General features: G+C 39.4%; 1 protein-coding gene across 4 annotated transcripts in view; it reads left to right on the top strand.

Moving 5' to 3' along the window:
- Positions 1–5,276: 5,276 nt before the first annotated feature.
- The window catches only part of Armc2 (armadillo repeat containing 2), a 122,115-nt gene continuing 106,571 nt past the window's right edge, over positions 5,277–20,820 (top strand). The window contains exons 1-3 of one of the 4 annotated variants that reach the window (XM_047559148.1): positions 5,277–5,360; positions 11,231–11,491; positions 13,854–13,926. In XM_047559148.1, the coding sequence (XP_047415104.1) occupies positions 11,274–11,491; positions 13,854–13,926 (291 nt within the window). In that variant the 5' untranslated portion in view covers positions 5,277–5,360; positions 11,231–11,273. Of the gene's footprint in view, positions 5,361–5,535; positions 5,644–11,230; positions 11,492–13,853; positions 13,927–20,820 lie in introns of those variants that run through there. The other 3 variants (XM_047559147.1, XM_047559150.1, XM_047559149.1) reach the window with 3 other exon arrangements.

The following is a 20,820-nucleotide window of genomic DNA, read 5'->3' as shown; positions in this document are numbered from 1 at the left end:
AATGAGGAACCATCGAGATCTCTGGGTTATCAGGAGGCATTCTAGTAGTTCACCTAGACTTTTGCATGTACCCAACAGCCATTTCTCCTTCATCCTACTGAAGAGAACACCAGCTTGATACAGGTTGTGGCAGCAAAATGTTCAGAAAAAGTGGGCTCTTTCCCTAAAACCAATGAATGAAATTTGATTACCATGACAGTTGGATCTTTTTAGAAATATTTCGTAGTTGTTGATGGACATGATATCTTTATTTATTTTTATGTGGTGCTGAGAATCAAATCCAGTGCCTCACATGTGTGAGATAAATGCTCTACCACTGAGTCACAACCCCACCCCAACAGCTGGATCTTGAATGTCCCCCAAAGGCCCAGGTGTTGAAGGCTTGGGCCTTGGCCTGTGGTGCTACTGGGAGGAGAAGAAACTTTTGGTAGGTGGGGCATACTGGAAGGAAGTTACATCATTGGGGTGTGCTGTTGAAGGGGATATTGAGATTCTATCTTCTTCCCCTCTTTGCTTCCTGGCCACCATGAGGTGCACAGGCCTCCCGTGCCATGTGCTCCTACCATGATGTACTGTGTTGCCATAAGTCCAAAGCAACAGGGTCAAGCAACCATGGGTCAAAACTTTCCTTGAAATAGAACTTTCATCCTATTACATTGATAATCTCAATATTTGTTATAATGATAAAAAGCTAAAACAATAATCTAAGCCAATCACAATAATAGCAACCCCATTCCTCTCTGCCAGGGGTTGGCACGTAGGCATGTGACATGGTTTGAGCCAATGAGACTTAAGGAGGCTAAGGGGCTTCTGGGAAAATGTTCCCACTCTATTATACAGATATAAATGGAGAGAGCCCTTTCCCTTCTTCCTCTTCCCAGATTTTTGACACTAGGTGGGAGAATGCACAGCTCCAGAGCTGCCATAAGCCATTTTGTGACCATGAGGGGAGGCATGACTGATACTCCTTAATTTCTGGCAGCAGGATCCATCCGGAAATAGACCACTTCCAGATTTATTGTTAAAACAATAAATGTCCTTAGTATTTTTTAAATGAAATATTCTGTTATTTGCAGCCAAAAACTTTCAAAAATACAGATATGTTCAGTAACATGTCATATATGAGCTAGACAAATAGCAGTTTTCTGATTCTTGGTCTCTTTTAACCTAGGAGAGAGGTACTGCAGCAGGTATGCAGTATGAAAAGATTCATAGTTAAGAATCCTGTTGCTGGGCATGGTGGCACATACCTGTAATCCCAGCAACTCAGGAGGCTGAGGCAGGAGGATCACAAGTTCAAAGCCAGCCTCAGCAAGAGCGAGGCGCTAAGCAACTCAGTGAGACCCTGTCTCTAAATAAAATTCGAAGTAGGGCTGGTGGTGTGGCTCAGTGGTTGAGTACCTCTGAGTTCAATCCCCTTTTTAAAAAAAACAAAAGTCCTACTGATTCGCTCCCTGAAGGCTGGAACTCCTTCCCCTTCAGTGAAATGCTAAGTAGTTAGAACTCTTTGTAATCAATTGTTCATTAGCATCCTTGTCAACAACTTGAATCCTGTGTTGCACAGTGGCCTGGGATGGTGGAGATGATGTGGTAGGGATAAAGTGCTTAAAGGTAAAGGGACACTTAAGGTGAGCAGATACTAGCTGAGCCCCATTAAGTAAAGGATTTTCATGTAGTTTTTTCAGCTGATAAATTTTAGTTTACTTCCACATTCCTATGTCTATCCAGCTCCACGAAATTGGTTAATTTTCGTTGTATTGTAAATTTCCACCAAGTTCCATTTTAATTTACTCATGCTTTAAAATTTTATGCACAGCTCACATAGGCTATCGATTTGATCAACTCCTCACAGGGATTGTGTGATAAATGTCATTGAAGCACTGAAATTCCATATTGACACAAACAGAATATCTTGAACTGAGTATTAGAATTCTAAAGTGGTGATTTTTTAAATTCCATGCCAGAGCAAGTTTTTCCCTGTAGGTCACATCTCTGTTATAGTCATAAAAATCAAGGGGAACTTGTGAACATTAATGAGTTGTTCATTTGACCTGTGTCTTTTCAAGAATACATCTAATATACAAATCAAGATAAGCTATAGATATGAAATGTGATGTATGTGTGATATAAATGATATAAGCTATAAAAAAGAGCCTACAGATAAAAAGCATCATTAGTTTATCATTTTTTTGTTGCATTTTTACACCAGGTAGTACATAAGATTATATTATTACCCAATCTACTACCTATATACTTCTCTTCTTAAAACCCAGAAAGCCAGAAGGCATTTTCAAAAGAATGTACAGAAAGTTCCTCTTGTTCCCTAAAACCCCACACAACCTAGGAAGCACCTCTCATTATGGCAGACAAGAGGACTTGGTCTGAAAAATTATATTTATTCATGTACAATGAAGACAGCACACTGGACACGAGCATCAAGAATACCAGGTCTTGAGACTTTAGTAAAAAACCATGTGCTTATGTGCAGATCACTTAACCTCTCTGAACCTCTACTTTATCCACTCTCAAGATGGGATAATAATTCTTGAACTAACTTTTCAGGTTTATTATAAACTCCATATAAAACAACAGAAATAAAATGTTCTAGGCTGGGCATGTAGCTCAGTGTAGAGTGTTTACCTGAGGTCCTGGGTTTGATCCCCAGCACTGGAAAAAAATTCAAATGAAAGCAATTTGGAAACTATAAAGTACTTTATAAATGTCAGATACATATAATTAATATTTTGTCTTCTTTGATCTTAGGTATATGAAACATGTTGACAATCTTGTCTCTGAAGTAAGTGTGTTTATAAAGCCTATCTATGTAAAATTCTGTTAGGAACAGTTAGCTCAGTATATCAGGTCACTATTGTAATAGTCTAAGTGTGTTACTATACAGTGGCCTTCAGTGAGATCAAATTCATGATTTTATTGCTTCAAATAATTGTTTCCTATAATTTGCCCTTGTCTTTCTCTTTAATTGTTCAAATCTTGTCATTCTTTTCTAACTTTGCCCGAGTCATCTCCTGGCCTGCTGTGCTGGCTAGCTTCAGATTCCAGTAGTATGTTCATGAGGTCTATTTTGGACTAAAATCCTAGATGCAAGGCTATAGCTAGTCATGGACTGTACAACAGGTTTTTAAGTTGATGTTTCAACCACGATGTAAATGTACAATCATCAGTTCCAAGTGGAGGCTAGATAGAGTCCAGAGGGCAGGGTACAGAAAAGCATGCCAACCCCATGGTAATTCTGGACCCAGACTGAAGCTGAAAAAAAGAAATCAGAGAGTGGAAGGGGATGGTGTGTGAGGAAATTTCTTTGGATAAAGAAGTGTGGAGAGGTACCTCTTTCATTTCAAACCATTGAGAGGATCTTCCCAGGTGGGACTGTTATCCTGTAGCACTGGGATAAGCTTGCATGCTCAGAGTCCTTGAGGCAAGAGATGTATGGTTTCCCTTGGGATTCAACTAAAGGAACAGAGGAAACTGAAGATAACAATGGATTTCTAGGTGCAGGAATGGAGTCAAAAGCAACCAGTGGGATAGTACTGCATCTATCCAGGTTGGGAGTCTCCAGAACAGGAGTCCCCATCAATGAGAAACTCTAAAAGGCCCAGGCAAGACCCATATGAATCAATTTAACGTAGGCCCTTACAGCAAGCTCAAAGTCACTCAATGGAAAAGCTCACCAGCCCCTTACTCCCCCTCTTCCCCTTCCCTGCCTAGAGGACCTCTAGGGAATAGAGGAGGGGCCAGCCAAGCCAACTGCATCTGTTCTGAGAAGTCCAACAGTAGACCTTAAACCTGGGAGTGGGATAGGGCCATGAAGACAATTTCATCTGAAGTACATTTATGTCTTGCACACAACATAATTTGAAATGAAGCTGTGGTTGAAACTTAATTAGGATCAGGCTGCCCTTATCTAAGAATGAGCAGAAAATTTGAGGTCTCTGCCTAACTTTGCATCCAGGGACAGAAGATAAATAGCACTGAATACATTTTAAAATGGTAATGAGAGACCAAACTGAAATCGCATTTTATCACATCACACAAGTTGTGAGTTTAAAACTAGTTATGGTTTTATATAAAACAGGTAAAGGTCCCTTTGCACAATACAGTCCAGTGGCCAGTAAATGGGACTTGATTTGATAATTTATGATGAATCACTAGAAAATTTGACAACGTTGAAGAACACAAGTACTCTGTTTCAGGTCCTAAAATGAACTGACTAGTATGTGTTTATTGTCTGTTATACGAGAAATCCTAATAGATATTTTGAAGAATATTTACATTCTTTTAGTTCAGGTTAGAATCATTTCTCACCAAGCATTGTATGTGCTCAAATATGTTTTCATTTTAATTATTCTTTACAAGGTACTTAGCACTAAAACATGTTGCGTTTTTTCCCCAATGTTGACAACAACACTTCTGCTGAAAAGTCCCAAAATGTGGTACAAACCTGAATGGAAAGTGATTATGGTCTCACTTGTATTTAACACTGTAAAGTGTTGCCGAATGATAATAGGAGAGAACAGAATTTAAACTAGAAACAGAATTTAAACTACAAATGGGGTTCTTTTTGCCATCCGACTGTGCTGATGCAGTACCAAAAAAAAAAAAAAAAAAAAGACTGGCCATGGGGGGAACTAGAATAACTAGAATAGAATCTCACTGACTCTCGCCAGGCCTGGGGCCCCCAGTTCCTCTTCTATAAATGGGGTCACCAGGCTGCCAACTCAAGAGTCTCAAAGTCTCTCAAAGAGATATGTGAATACTCTGTAAACTCTGCTGATAGCCAAGTTTAATATTAATTGCCTTGTGCATCGCGTTTTATATCTATTTACTCATCCAATCTGCCTAACAGCCCAAGACCTAGTTAAGTACTATTAACGTTATTACCCTCCACCTTACATATGAGGAAACTGAGAGATTAAGGAGCTGGTTCCAGGACACACAAAGCCGCAATCCGGACCAGTAAATCCTCTTACCCTCAAACATGAAGCCGCCATCCTACCTAGTTATTTAACAGAGGCGGGGAGATATCGTAGGGGCTGGACAACTGTGGTTCGGTAAACTGCTAACTTAAAAGAAGTCGCCTCCCCAAGTTGAGCTCCAGGTGGGAACCTAACTCCCACAGGCCCTTTCGCTCCAGCGCTCAGGCTCCCGCACCTGCCGCGGCCGCGCCTCGGCATTTCTACGCATGCGTCGGCGGGACCGGCGCAGGCCCAGTGGCTGAGCGGCACCTGGGGGCCGCCCCGCTCCGCCCCGACCCGCCTACTCCGACCCGGCGGTGGCTGCGGTGGAAATCCGGAGGATGCGCTGAACTGTGCCGAGATCACTGTCTCCAGTGCTGTTTACAGGTGCTTTGGGTCAGGCCGGGAGCCACTTTCCCTCTGCCTCCTTCTAATTCATTCCCTGGCCCGCTGTGCTCGCCCCGCAGCGGCCTGACTCTGCAGGCTGGCGGCCCCCAAGGCGGCGGGAGGTGGTTTGTGTACGGTTACCATGGAGACATTGGCTGACCGGGCAGAGGCACTGCGTTGCGGGGCGGGTTGGCGGATAAGGATGCTGTTGCGCTCTGTCCTGGCTTGGGCGAATGGGGGAGCTGGCCTTGCCCGGAGTCGGGAGCCGGTGCCTGCGCGGGAGGTGAGACGTCCAACCCCGGTACACCCGGCACTCCTCCTGCAGTCGTCTGCCTTTCTTTTCTCTGATGGAGGGAGAAGAGCTATGAGCATATACCCCTGTCCCGGGGTATTTTTATACACGAAGCATTTACCAATTGCCTGGTACTTAATAGACGCTCCGTAATATTTGTCGAATGAGAGGATGGGAGAAGGAGGGGCTTGGTCTAAGGAGGTGACCTATCTAAGGTCAGACGGATTGTACCTGAGCTAGTCTAGGCTACAGGTTGGGCCTCAAAAAATAGATAACGTTTATATGTAACAGTATTTACCATACATTAAAATACTTCAATGCTTTTTTTGATCCATTACCTCCTAGTGTCACAGCAGGTCTTCCATCCCGCCCGGATTTAGGAATTCTTTTTAAGTTGGTGAAAAAGCAAGCTGCACTCTATGTGTATCCTATTTTATGAATCTGTAAAATTCTGATTAGTTGATTTTGCATAGCTGATATTCAATAAATAGGTTCTCTTTCATATAGAAAAGCACCTCCGTTTAGAATTTAAAGCTTATAAAATATAGGAAAACGCTGAGCAAATGTCATTCTCTCTCTCTCTCTTTCTCTTTGCAGTTTCTTTCGTTTTTAATGTAGCTTTTCACTCATGGGAGAATTTTTTTTTTCTGTATCCCTTTATCACCTAGCAGTTGTGCAATTGCTAATGTTTTCTAAAGGCCAGGCACCATGCTAAAGTATTTGACATGGATCATTTAGTTCTTAAAACAATCCTGTAAAACAATCATTATTATTATGTATGTTTTACATAATAGGAAGCAGCCCTAGAAATGTTCAAGGCCTTGCCCACAGTCACACAACTTTGAATTGTCAGAGGACTTAAGCCCTTACTTCAATACCTAAACTCTACCACTACCTCTTTGGGTGCTCATATTAACACCAAAGTAATTTAAAGTCAGGGAAAGGGTCCTGGGTATTTGATTTTCAGGGAAAAGAGTGTGTAGATGGCCAGGTGCTGTGTTGCATGCCTATAATCCCAGCCACTTGGGAGACCCAGGCAGAATTCAAGTTCAGAAGTAGCCTCGGCAACTTACTAGGCCCTAAGCAACTCAGTGAGACCTATCTCAAAATAAAATATAAAAAGGGCTGAGGATGTGGCTCAGTGGTTAGGCATCCTTGGGTTCAATCCCCCATACCAAAAAAAAGAGAGTATGCAGATGGCCAGCCTTTCCCCTATTGCAGACACTCTGATAGCACAGGATTTCATTTAGCAAGAAGGCTCTGACTCAGGAAGCTATTAGCAAGTTTTTATAATTATGTGTAAACTTCTATAAACAATGACTCTTAACTTTCTCCAAAAGCTGTAAGAAATATTTTGTTTTAAAAAAAAGTTCTGGGGGCTGGGGATATAGCACAATGGATAGAGTGCTTGCCTTGAAAGCATAAGGCCCTGGGTTCAATCCCCAGCACAGCAAAAAAAAAAAAAAAAGTTCTGAACTGGGAATATAGTTCAATGAAAGAGTACTTGCCTAGCATGCATGAGACTCTGGGTTCAATCCCTGGTACTGCCTGAAAAAAAAAAAAAAAGTCTATAATACTGCGAGTGCGGGGAATGTAGTACAGTAGTAGAGCCTTCCCTAGCATATGTGAGGCCCTGGGTTCCATCCCCAGGACCACAGACAAACAACCGACAGAGAGCAACTGGGGACCTGTGGATTCTGGATGAGGGACAGAAAACAGAAACTTAGGTGAAGAGGGTGAGAGAAGCATGTCCAGGAAAAGTTTCTTGAGGAAGTACCGCCTCCGAGTAGAGTTGGGTGAGAACTAACTCTATATAAGAATTGCCTGATTTCACCACTTCTAGTCTTTTCTCTCCTTCCTTCCTGCCCATCCTTTCCAGATTTCATTATCCCTCTAAATCTTTTATTTGGTCATCAGCTTTAACTTCTTTTCCTGCCGTTTAGTGCTCTCTGTGGTTCAGTCTTTGTTTTTGCAGTTCCCTCTTGTCCGCACATGAACCATGTGTTCTTGATGTTCATCGTTGGCTCTCCTCACTCATTGACTTTGCTGGAACTTCTTTCTCTACTTCAGCCCCAATGCCAGCCCCTGTCACTTGTTCAAATTCAGCCCATTTTTCAGAACCTAACTCAAGTACTACCTCTGCCAGATGCTCTCTCAAGATCAGAAATCTCTTCCTTCTTTATAATCACGTGGTAATTCATATTTATTTTTATTGCCAAATCAACTTTTTTCTTGTATTAAAATCATTTGGGTACAAGTAGGGCTGAAACTCAGCTGGTACCCACCAGCTCTTGTAAAAATATGGTGTGTATCTGTGTGGATGGGGAAATCATTGCCACCCATGGTTTCCAAATGCCCTGCCTTCCACCACCCCATCTAGTGGGTAATAGTTTGCATATCACCTCTGGACACATGTCATGGCTTTTCTTTTACTACTGCTTAAGACTCTGTCTGAAAGAATTGTTATGGGGATTAATTGAGAGGTTATGCTCAAGAGTACTTAGTGCAGTGCTTGGTATTAAAGCAAATGTTTAATTAGCATTGGAGTTCATTGCTGAGAGTGAAGACTCTGTTATTCCTCTCTATGTCCCAGAGATCCAGGTATAGAACTCGTACATAGGAAACAATTGATTAATCTTAGTTGAATGTATTGGCTCCCTTTGTCAGAAAAAATTGTTAAAGTTAAAATTTCCAAGGTACTATTGTGCTGTGGTTTAAGGATGCTTTACTACACAAGTAGACAAGTTTTCCAACTGAGTGATTATTCTTCAACTTGGCAAAACCATCAATAATAATTTGTAACTTAACCAACATAAAGAAAATAATCCTCCTAAAGCACCACTTCTAACCAGTTCACTTGTATTAGTAAACATTTCCAGGTTTGAGTTAATAATAATTTAATATAATAATAAACAATTAACTGTGAATCTTAGATCATTATAAGTGAAGGTGAGATTTGGTAAGAAGAAGAAAGAAGAGGGACAAAGTGCTAGAATTTGTGGCAAAATTTTACAGACAAAAAGATTTTTAAGTCCATTGTTTACATTTTTCCACCAGTATTTGGTCAGTCTAAATTCCTATATGCCCAAATTTACAGAATCCTTAATGTGACCTGAGTAAATGTTCCTGCTTTATTACTCTGTGGAAGACTCTCCTTTTCAATGCAAACTAAAAGATAGTAGAGGAGAACCTTGGGTCAGGACTCAGAGTACATTTTTACTCTCCAAAGCATTTTCTCTAAATTTTATTAGGTTTGCCTGATTACCTTTGGACAGTCTAGACTCATTAGTGCCATGTGAGGCCAAAGGGGTAGAAAACCTGATTTAGATTCTGGAGGAGACCTCTTAGTTGTATAGAAACTTCTTAGTAAGTGGCATGATTTCTTTCTGCAATAGGCCATTGTTGTTGTTGTGTTTGTTTTTTAGAGGTGCTGGGGATCAAACCCAGGACCTGCACATGCTAAGTATGTGCTCTACCTCTGAACTACATCCCCAGCCCTGCAGTAGGTCTTGTGAAAACAAACCAACAAACCAGACATGGCCATTTAAGTTACATGTTGTAGGGCTGAATTTATATTATGTATCTGAAAATAATGTACGTAAATGTACATGTACATGTCTGAAACATTTTATGTATATTTTGAATGATGAGCCAACATGGCAGGTAAGTTAGAAATAAAATATACTAGGTCTGCCATTGTTTTTCATAGTTGTGTTGATGTATAAATTCTATAGACCTTACTTAAATTCAAAACCCTATATCAAAAATTTCTAAAATAGTATTGCTTATCCAGTAACTTTCTAGTTTCAAGTAACACCTGGTCTTTTCATAAGAAAAGAATGACATATTGTTTGTAGTTTTTGTTTTAGTCTTTTCCTCAGAAACTCTTGGGGTGGGGCGTGGGTAGAACTAAACAAATGTTATTGTTGTCTGTTGTTATGTAAAAACTTAACATATAGAGTCATAATATAGATCTTTGTTTAAACAATCACTTATTTATTCAATTTATAGAAATAGAATCTTTTAAGTTTCTTTGGGCATATGTCACAGAATATTTTCTTTTTTAGCAGAAGTCATTCTAAAATTGAGCAGCTGAAATATGTGAATAATTTATAGACCCATGTCACTCTAGAGACACACTAGGCAAGTGCTCTAGAGATGTGACATTTTTATATGGTTAGAGGTTGTTCAATTCTTTTATTTTTTAGGGTTATAGATTTTTTAAAGAAATAAATACCTGATACCATATACAAATTAAAATTAAGTTTTGAACAGTCTGGACTATTTTAAAGTTAGATCAGTCTTCATGGGATACACCAGCATTTGAGAATGATCTGCATTCTTTGGCCCATGTATGTGACTTTATTTTGTTACCTGAATAAGATGAACTAGGAAAGGAACATTTGATATATATATATATATATATATATATATATATATATATATATATATTTGGCATTTGTTCATCTGGGGCACTATATCAAATTGAAGGTGATTCAAAGGTGATTGAAGGTGATCTCAAATTGAAGATCATTCAAAAATATCATGGAAAAATATGAGACCAGAACATTCTCAGAGATTTATGTTAAAAGCCATAGTCTTGGGGGCGTGCTGCACACCTGTAATCCCAGCAGCTTGGGAGCCTGGGGCAGGAGGAGTGCAAATTTGATGCTAGCCTCAGCAACTTAGCAAGGCCTGTCTCAAAATAAAAAATTTTTAAAAGGAGTGGGATGTAGCTTAGTGGTAAAGAACCCCTGTAATCAGCCCCCAGTACAAAAAGACTCTACCTGTTTAATATTTAACATTTCACTAACATTTTAAGTGGATAGCAATTTGGATGAAAAGGGAATTTTGGTGAAAATTTTTAACTGAACCCCAGTGTTTTCTTGTGGGTCAAAGAATGTGAGACAAGGGCTGGGGGTGTAGCTCAGTGGTAAAGCACTTGCCTAGCATGTGTGAGGCCCTGGATTTGATCCCAGCATTGGGGTCAGGGGGAGAACATGAGATGATTCTTCCCCACATCCTTCCCTTGATTACGTTTTGGTACAACTATACAGTATGTTTGATTGCACAGTGTGTGTGTGTGTGTGTGTGTGTGTGTGTGTGTGTGTTGCTGGGAATCTAAACCAGGGCCTCCTGCAATACTAGGCAAGTGGTGTACCCCTGAGCTATGTCTCTAAACCATATGGAACCCATATTTTTTTGAGAGCTGGTCTTCCATCTTTACTCTCTACACCGCTTGGATTTTTTTTCCTGCAGAACTGTGGATTAAACCCAGGGTCTCACACATGCCAGATGAATGCTCTACCACTGTTACATCTCCAGCCCTTTTTACTTTTTATTTTTGAGACAGGGTCTCACTAAATTCTCCGGGTTGGCCTTGAAATTCCAGAGTAACTGGGATTACAGGCATGTGTGCCATGCCCAACTTGCTTGGATTTTTAAACTGGAAATTGTGATTTTTTTCAAACTTAATATACAAGAATGGTTGAATATATGGATGGGCTTATAGTAAGCACTCCTTTCTATAAAGTACTAGATAAAAGTACTTGATATTTATTGTACTGTATATTTGCAGGGTGTGGGGTCTATCTGAAGAACATTGTACTTTAAAAGAAAAGATGCTGTCTTCAAATGATAAAAAGTTAGAAAAACTGGATCCATTTTATCGACCTTTGGTGTCCAAGCACAAGACCAGTGCGGAAATCATAAGTGAAGCACGAAACGCGTTAAGAACAGTTAGAACCCAAAGACCATTTACACCTCAGGAAGACCAAAGGAAGCTGTTTGGACCTGCATCATCAAGAACACCAGAAAACAGGCCTCCTTCCTCCTTCAGGTATATGACATTTTACTTTGGTGTAATACTCAGATATTTAGGACACGAGATAACATTTACCCTTAATTGTACTCTGCTTATTTCTCTGTTCCCCCAACCACTGATGGTTTTACTATACCCATAGTTTTGCTTTTTTCAAAATGTCATATAATAGGAATCATACAGTATAAAGGCTCTTCACACTGGCTTCTTTCACTCACTGATGGGCATTTAAGTTTCCTTTGTGGCTTTTCATGACCTGATAGCATATTCCTTCTTGGTATCTTATAGTCAGTTGTCTGGGAGTACCTCAGTTTACCATTCACCCTCTGAAGGGCATTTCAGTTGCTTTGATGTTTTGGCAATTACAAATAAAGCTGCTATAAACATCCAGGTGCAAGTTTTTATGTGGACATACGTTTTCAGTTCCTTTGGGTAAATACCAAGGAGCACAGTTGCTGGATCATATGGTAAGAATATGTTGGGTTCTGTAAGAAACCGCCAAACTGTCTTCCACAGTGGCTATACCATTTTGATCTTCTATCAACAGTGAATGAGAGTTTCTGTTCCTCCATATCCCCTCACCAGCATTTGGTGTTGTCAATGAATTTTGGCCATTCTAATAGAGTTGTAGTGGTATTTCTTGTTTTAATTTATTGTTGGGCTTCAGGAATTCTTTTGAGTATTTTGGATAACAATTCTTTATCCTTTATGTCTTTCACAAATATTTTTGATCAGTCTGTGGCTTGTCTTCTTACTCTCTTGACAATTACTTTTGCAGAGTAGACATTTTAAATTTTCCTAGAGCAAGTTTATCATGGACCATGCCTGTGATGTTGTATATAAGTCCTCACCTTGGGATGGAGGTATAGCTCAGTGGTAGAGCACTTTCCTAGCATGTGTGAGGCCCTGGGTTCAATCCCTAGAATCTACCCTCAAAAAAGCAAAAGTCACCTTACTCAAGGCTATCTAGTCATTCTCCTATTATCTTTTAGAAGTTGTATAGTCTTGTGTCTCATATTTAGGTCCATGATTGAATTTGAGTTAATTTTCATGACAGGTATAAAGTCAGTGTCTAGTTTCTTGTGTGTGTGTGTGCAGACATCTAGTTATCTCAGCACCATCTGTTGAAAATGCTGTCTTTCTGCATTGCACAGGCCCTGATTTATGTTGGTTCAACCTGGGATTTTTTTTCCACTTTACAATGATGCAAATTGACATGTATTCATAGAAACTGGACTGAATTTTGATCTTTTCCTGGGCTAACAGCAGTTGGATGCTCACTTGTGATGCTGGCCAGCAACAGTGAGCCATTGCTTCCAGTCAGCCACAGGTAGACATGAATACTCTAGAGTGTATACTAGGTTGCTAAGCTGTGATACTGGTAGGTTAGGTGCATTAAATACATTTTGACCTTTTTGTATTAATCTTGTATTCTGCAATCCTGCTATGATTGCTTATTCATTCTAGGAGTTGTCAGTTCTTTAGGACTTGCTACATAGATGAAACAAAATTTTATTTCTTCACTCCCAATCCATGTGCCTTTCATTTCCTTTTCTTGTCTAGCTAGGACTTCCTGTATGATCTTGAAAAGCTGTGGTGAAAGGGGACATCTTTGCCTTGTTCCTGATTTCAGTGGGAAAGCTTCTAATTTTTCATCAGTTAGATGTTAGCCTTAGGGGTTTTGTAGATATTCTTTGTCAAGCTTTTATACCTACTTTACTGAGAGATTTTATCATGAATGGGGTTAGGTTTTGTCAAATGCTTTTCTGCATCTATTGGCATGATCATATGATTTTTCTTCTTTAGCCTCTTCACATGCTGGATTATGCTAACTGATTTTCAAGGTAGTTTTTTTTTTTTTAATTTTTTTTTAAGTTTGACTTTTGTTCAAGATCTTAAAGATAATTCTAGACTTTGGCTCTAGGAAGTTACTTTGGAATGAAGTGGTTAATAGTGATTGTCATACCAACTTTAAAAAGTGATATGGACAAAGCCTTTAAAAATCACTATCTAGGGCTGGGGTTGTAGCTCAGTGGTAGAGCGCTTGCCTCACATGCCTGAGGCACTGGGTTCGGTCCTCAGCACCACATAAAGAAATAAAACAAAAGTATTGTGTCCATTTACAACTACCAAAAAAAACTCTCCCAAAATCACTATCTACATTTATTCTTTTTGTTACTTAATATTTTTTAATCCTCCTGAAAGTAGCAAAAGACTTGTTAATAAAATATTTTAAGTAATGTAATATTTTTAAATGCTTTTTTTCTCATGGTTTATGCATTGACTGCTTTCACTTGTTTTTCAGCTAGACTTAACTAATACTAGAAATAGAAGCAATAATTATTTATTGACTAAAACTCTCCACCATTTCTTACGTTAGCCTCCATGCATCCAGCTTTGAGTTATCCGACTCCAGGCCTATCTCTGGCACTCGTCTCAGTCCACTAGAACTGGTGAGTACTTAATTGACCAAAACCACTTGGAATCATCACTTCTATATGCTAAGAAAATTATCACATAGACCCAAATGTATAATAATCTAGTGTGAAAACAGATTCCTCTACATCTTTCCCCAAACATAATGATTGATATCTAATGAAACTCTTCTATAATTTACCTACAGTTTGATAATGAAGAATATTTTAAATATATAGTAATTTCAGCAAACATGTTTTTAATTTTTATTTTCTAAAAATAGATATAGATTTTTTAACAGTTTTAAATAAAAATTACGCATGCACTTTATACATAATAGAGAGACAAAGATCTGTTACTAAAAACAGCAGCAAAGATTTGTTACTAAAAACGTAGTGATCTCCTGTTCTCTTAGTCTTCATTATTGCTTCCCCAGGGACCTCCCTGTAACACATTCTTTTGGTATTTATATCCAGATTTCTAAACACCACATTGCCTTGTCCCTGTCTGACTTAGTAGCTTGAGGAATCAGCTATTGACTTCTCACTAAGGACAATGACGATTCAGGATTCAGATCACGTCTGTCCCTTCACCTCCCATCACAGCCTGTCCCACCCTCTGTCCCATGGCTGCTCCTAATACAGCTGTCTCATAACTTTGGTTAGACTGGTTTTCTCGGACTGTGATTGTGTAAACCCTGGTCATAGCTGAACCTTGGGTTAGTGGTGACTAACGATGACAGCTTTGCCTTGCTGGCCCCACTGTTTGTCTTCTCTGGTGTTAATAACGCCTTGCCTTTTTGGTTTTACTATTTCAACCCTAAACTCTGCCTCACAAATCTAAATTGTCTTTGTATGATCAGGCACGTGAGATGTCCTATCAATGCAGCTTGTTGGGGAGCTCTCCAAATGTCCTTCCCAGACTCTTCCCTGAGTGCCCTATGCAAGCTTTTCTTGGGCACCCTTTACCATCATCCTGGGAGGCAGCACCTACCTCTGTGTGGGCTTTTGCCTATCTCCTGAATCCCAGGACCTTCTCTTTTTTATTCACTCTGATTTTAGTGGAGCCTTCCCTCCTATAGCTTCTTTAGAAAGTTTGCCTAGGAAATAAAGTGAGACCTTGATTCCTGTTTAACCTCTCTGAAGTTTGTAGGATTTTTCTTTTTTGCTCCCATGTTCTGAAATTTCATGATAATGGCCCTTTGGTGACTTTTCATCTATCATGCTGGCACTTGAAGCGCCCTTTCAATGTGAAATCTCATGCCCTTTAGCTCTGGGAAGTATCCTTGAATAGTTCTGATTACATTTTTCCCATTTAAAAGTATTTTTATCAACATATTAATTGTACATACTAATGGAATTCAGTGTACATATTTATATGCACACAGTGTGCACTGATCATATCTGTCTAGGATTTATTCAGATGTAGAATCAGTTGAACCAGTCCTTTCATTTTCTTGTTTTCTCTTTTTTGTTGTACATCTTATTGGAGAAGATAATTCATATTCTTTTCCCTTTTTTAATTTCTTTTCATTTCCGTTACCCTACATTTAATTTCCCAAAGTTTTCTTTTCCTCTTAATTGTATTTTTGTGTAGTATTCTGTTCTTGTTTCATGTTTGCAGCATCTTATCTTAATATATTAGTGATAGTTTTGTTTTTTTTAAAACTCAGTTTTCTTCTTCCTGATTAACCTCTGTTGCATTTCTATGTCTTGGTCTCTGGTTTGCATATGGCGAGTACTCCTCTGATACCTCATGCTGCTTGTTGGCATGTGGATGGCATTGGCCAATATATCAGTGATCCGTACCACACTGCAGTTAGGGAATCTGACTGGGTAGAGTTATTGCCAGCTTCCCCAATGGTTTATCCTAGGCCTTCCCTTACCAACTTCAGATTTCCTGTAGAAGAGATGCTTCCAGCTCTTTCTTGGAGGACAAAGTCTTTTGCTAGCTCTCAGGAGTCATGTGAGGAAAGAAGGCAGGAGTGCCTGGCATCAGTATGTAAATATTCAACTCATAGTTGTGTTTATAATAAGTACCATGACACTCAACAATAAAGACAGTTATTAAAATGTGACTTTCCTTATTGACCCTAATTAGAGGTATTCTGTTTTGCCCTCTCTTAAAAATAAACTTCCTGCCTTCTCCTGGGTTCAGGAGCCTGTTTGCCTACAGCTGGGAAGGAAGAGTTACAGAAAATCTCAGCCAGCCCTCCTTATTCTAACCACACTCCCCTTAGTCCTCTGCTATCAAAAGTACTTGTGTCAGGCATGGTGGCACATACCCATAATCCCAGGAGGCTGAGGCAGGAGGATCGTGAAATTCAGGGCAGACCTGGGCAGTTTAGTGAGGACTTGCCTCAAAATAAAAACTAAAATGGGCTGGGGCTGTATTGAAGTACCCCTGGGTTCCATCTCTGGGACCACAAAAATTAAAATTTAAAAAAAGTACTTCTCATTACCATTTCTTATACTTTCAGGGAGATAGTGTGTTAGCCAAGCAGCTTCTCTATTTTTATTATTATATATTTGTGTGTGTATTTTTTAAAACATTTTTTCAGTTATCAATGGATTTTTAAATTTTCTTTATTTATATGTGGTGCCGCGTATCAAACCCAGGGCCTCACACATGCCAGGCAAGCCTCTACCACTGAGCCACAACCCCAGCTCCTTTGTGTTTGTTTTTGTTGAACTATTTGGAAATTGTAGACATTATGATACCTCATCTATGAAGATTCATGAGTGTGCATCTCATATGAACAAGGACAGTCTTCTGCATAAAACCATAATAGTATCATCACAGTTCAGATAATCAGCATTTCTCAGTCATATCATCATTAATGTATAGTCAAATAACCCCACTGGTCTCAAAATGGATCTTATGTTTTTAAAATACTTATTAGTATGCCTCTGAAGAAAATTACACTTGTTCTTATATTACAGATGGCAAAAATAAGATCCCCAAAATATTAATAATAAACTAATATGAAAGAAATAATTTGACAGCTGTTATTGACACATGACTTCTTCCATCTGCAACCTTGGAAACCACTTGGGTTTTGAGGACGCTGTGGCAATTACTGTTGATTTGGGGAACTCACTAAATTCGGGCTTTTCCTACATGTCTCTATTTCTAGAGTTCATGTGGTCCCTGTCAAATCTGTGTAGTTCTTAGATTGCAGGATTAGGTGTCAGACAGTATTGGCATCTGTCTCTGTTTAGGACCATCAGAGTTAAATTTCTTTACTGCAGAATGGTTCGGTGCTGTGTTCAAAGAAAAAGTAGTTTAAAAAAATTCTATGTTAACAACAGGCATGGTGGTGCACTCCTATAATTCCAGAGGCTTGGGAGGCTGAGGCAAGAGGATTGCAAGTTCAAAGCCAGTCTCAGCAACTTAATGAGACCCTAAGCAATTTAGTGAGACCCTGTTTCTAAATAAAATATAAAAAGGGCTGGGGATGGAGCTCAGTGGTTAAGTGACCCTGGGCTTAATCTCTGGTACCAAAAAAATAAATTCTATGTTATGTAAAATGACCGCTGTAGTTTGAAATTCTTTTGTTATAGTAGGTTATTTAAGGATCTTGAGTATATTTCATTTTAATTGATTTTTTTTTTTTTTTCTGTTCTGGGGATTGAACCCGGGGCTTCTTGCATGTTAGACAAATGCTTTACCACTGGGATATTTCCCTAGATCTGTATATTTCATTTAAGCAATAAAGAAAAATTGAGGTTCTCCATGAAAATATTCTGAAATGGCCTCTGCTCTCTGCCCTTCCACCTTCTTTCCTCTTTTTCACTACACTTTTTTAAAGAATTCTCTGACTCTGGTAACCACTAAATCAACAAAGGCAGGGGATAAGGAGGAATTGGAATGGAGGGAGGAGGAGTGGGGAAAAGGAGACAACTGGAGAGAGAGACAGAGTCTGAGAGAGAGACAGAGACAGAGATAGAAGGAGGGAGAAGGAGGAGGGAGTGAGGGAAGAGAACATTTCATAGTTAAAGGACACATTTGCTGAAAGAGTTTGTAAAGACCTAACCAATCACTTTTGGGATCTAGGACACTTTCTCAGACAACTTTGCCATTTAATAATTCCTCAACCAACAGTCAGGAAAGAGAAACCTAGAAAGCAGCTGTTTCAGCTCCTGCATTAACCAAACTACCTAGACTCTTTGTTCCTGGACATTTACCTTCTTTCTGTTTCTCCCCTTCATATCCGGCCTTTGCTCATATCCTCCAGCAGATGTGGGCTGCTCACACTCAAGAATGCCTAGGGCTTCTGAGAAGGATGGAAAAGCTGATGTTCCTGCTTCCCGGTTGCTCAAGCCTTGGCTGCTGGCCTGATTGGCTCACAGGATTCCTGTTGGCACCTGTGATCTCATAAGACAGGAGGGAGCATTGTAATTTGCAGCCTTCCATGAATGTTTACATCTCCCTGCTCTGTAGGTACATGGGGTACATCTTTTTTCTTTCTCAGCAGCTCCCTGCCATTCCACAACAGTCCTGAGACCTAAGGTAGTTGGGTGGTGGTTATTCCTATTTTTATTCTGCTACTCTATTAATTGGTGTTCAAATTCGTATACACAGATTGCTCTCAGCCAGGCACCGTGGTTCATACCTATAATTCCAGTGACTCGAGAGGCTTAGGTAGAAAGATCGCAAGTTCAAGGCCAGCCTCAACAACTTACAAGACCCCATCTCAAAATAAAAAGTAAAAAGAACTGGGAATGTATCTCAAGGTAAAGCACCCCTGGGTTTAATCCCCAGTATCAAACAAAACAAAACTGCTCTGTAACTTTGGATTTAATGAAGTCAAAAGAAATATGAACATGTGAATAAATAGGAAATTTTGTCTCTTAACATTATTATTGTCAAAACAGAATTCTCCTTCAGTTTCCTAAATTTACAAAGCCCACTTATTTATAGTCCCAAATATTTTTATGCAACTTTTTATTGCCATATAGAAAAGGCACTGATCACACAGAGTGCAACTTGATACAGTCACACAAACTAAACTCAGCAGTGTTCAGAAAGAAAAAGTGACATCAGCATCATCCAGGAGACCATTTCTGGGGCCCCCCTCTTGGCCACTGCCTCCCCAGGACAGTTACCATGCTAACTTCTAACAGCATAAGCATTTTGAACCTGTCCAACATTCTACATGAACCCAGCTCCAAATATTTGACATGAGATACAAAATGTAATATGTTTTAAAAAGAAAGGGACTTTGGAACTCATATAGGCCTTGAGGCAGGGTGATCCAGGGTAAGAAAAAGAAGAGTGAGAAGTTGAAGCAGTTTTTTTCTTTATATCTGAAATGCATGGTAACATTACAGCAGCAAGTCATATGCTGTGTGTGACAGAGAAGTCTGGAGGACCTGTGGAGAAAATCATAGTCACAGAAATGCACACAGAGTGACCACGTCTCAAAGATTAAGGGCTTGGGAGAATTTTTAATATTTCTGACTTCCAAGAGTGCTTGTATCAGGTGTGATTTTGAGAGCATGCGTGTATTTGTGCGTGTGCTCTGTTGCTTTACAGGTTATATCATGAGCAGCTTCCTGACTTGGGATGTCACTGACTCCCTTCGAGGGGTAGGAGAGACCCTGCCTTCTCTCTGGGGCTCTGAGAGTCCAGGGCAGAAAATGGCCAAGGGCCAGTGTTGGGATGAGTCATGGCCACCTGGATCCCTTAACACGGTGTATAAATTGTGTTTTCCTGGACTGGGTTGTTCTATGAGAATAGTCTGTGTGTTTCAGTGAGCTCTTGCAGTCTCATCAGCTGGAACAAATCATAATCTCTGGCTTCTCCCGTGTCCTTAATTATACTCAAGTCCTTAGTTAGTGTCATGAAACAAAGCCTAAGGGAGGTAAGGTTCTCAGGCAAAGATTTAAATTTGCACTGTTGTGTGCTTTCTAAAATTATTTGAATTTTATAAGAAAAGGTTTTTTTTTTTCTTTTTTACTGGTTTTCTTCATAAAAGTCATTTTGCTCCATAGAATGGAAGAACATTTTGTAGAACCCAGCATGAAAGAAATTGCTAGGCTGAAGATGTGTCTCAGTGGTAGTGTTTGCCTGACATTCGTGAGACTGTGGCTTCAATACCCAGCACTGCAAAAGAGAGAAAGAAAGAATTTCTGACTCATTTAGTAGTTTTCTTTTGAAAAATTAAAAATGCTTTACTTGTATCACTTTATACGCTAAGTAGTTCAGTGAGAAGTATGTTTAAATAAGTTTTAAAGATCAGTGGTAACCTGGCACAGTGGCACACACCTGTAATTCCAGTGTCACACACCTGTAATCTCAGTGACTTGGGAGGCTGAGGCAGGAGGATTGGAGGTTTGAGGCCAGCCTCAGCAACTTAGTGAGAGCCTATTTCAAAATAAAAAATAAAAAGGATTGGGGATATAGCTTGGTGTAGAGTACTCCTGGGTTCAATTCCCAGTACCAAAAAAAAAAAAAAAAAAAAAAAAAAAAGGTTGGGGATGGTCAGGAGAAAAATGGAATTAAATTTTCATTATACAAACAATTACTAATTTTGTACTAGGAAAATAATGCTTCTGTCAAGGAGCAGTTATAGCACTTTATTTTGCTGCCAGAGATAATTTGGTTACTCTTTTGGGGAAAAATTAGCTTTCCAGACCATTTTTTTCACTTGTAATAAACTCTTTTATTTAGTACCCAAAACACAAAACATTTATAACAGGTTAGGAGGTCTATAAAAGGGGTCATTTACTTTATCTGTGTTATTATTGTTTGACAGACTTCTTGATCTTTATTTCAGTTTCAAGATACCTGTGGAAAATAGACATATTAAGATAAGGAAACCTCATATCAGCCTTCATAATACATAAGGATTGAGGTCATCCTTATGTATTGTGTGTTTCATAATCATGTATAAAGCACTATTTTCCCCTATTATATTCTTTGCTTTT

Source organism: Sciurus carolinensis, chromosome 7, assembly GCF_902686445.1.
Source record: "Sciurus carolinensis chromosome 7, mSciCar1.2, whole genome shotgun sequence".
In the NCBI taxonomy this organism is placed as follows: Eukaryota; Metazoa; Chordata; class Mammalia; order Rodentia; family Sciuridae; genus Sciurus; species Sciurus carolinensis.
This window is presented reverse-complemented; position numbering and strand designations above follow the sequence as displayed.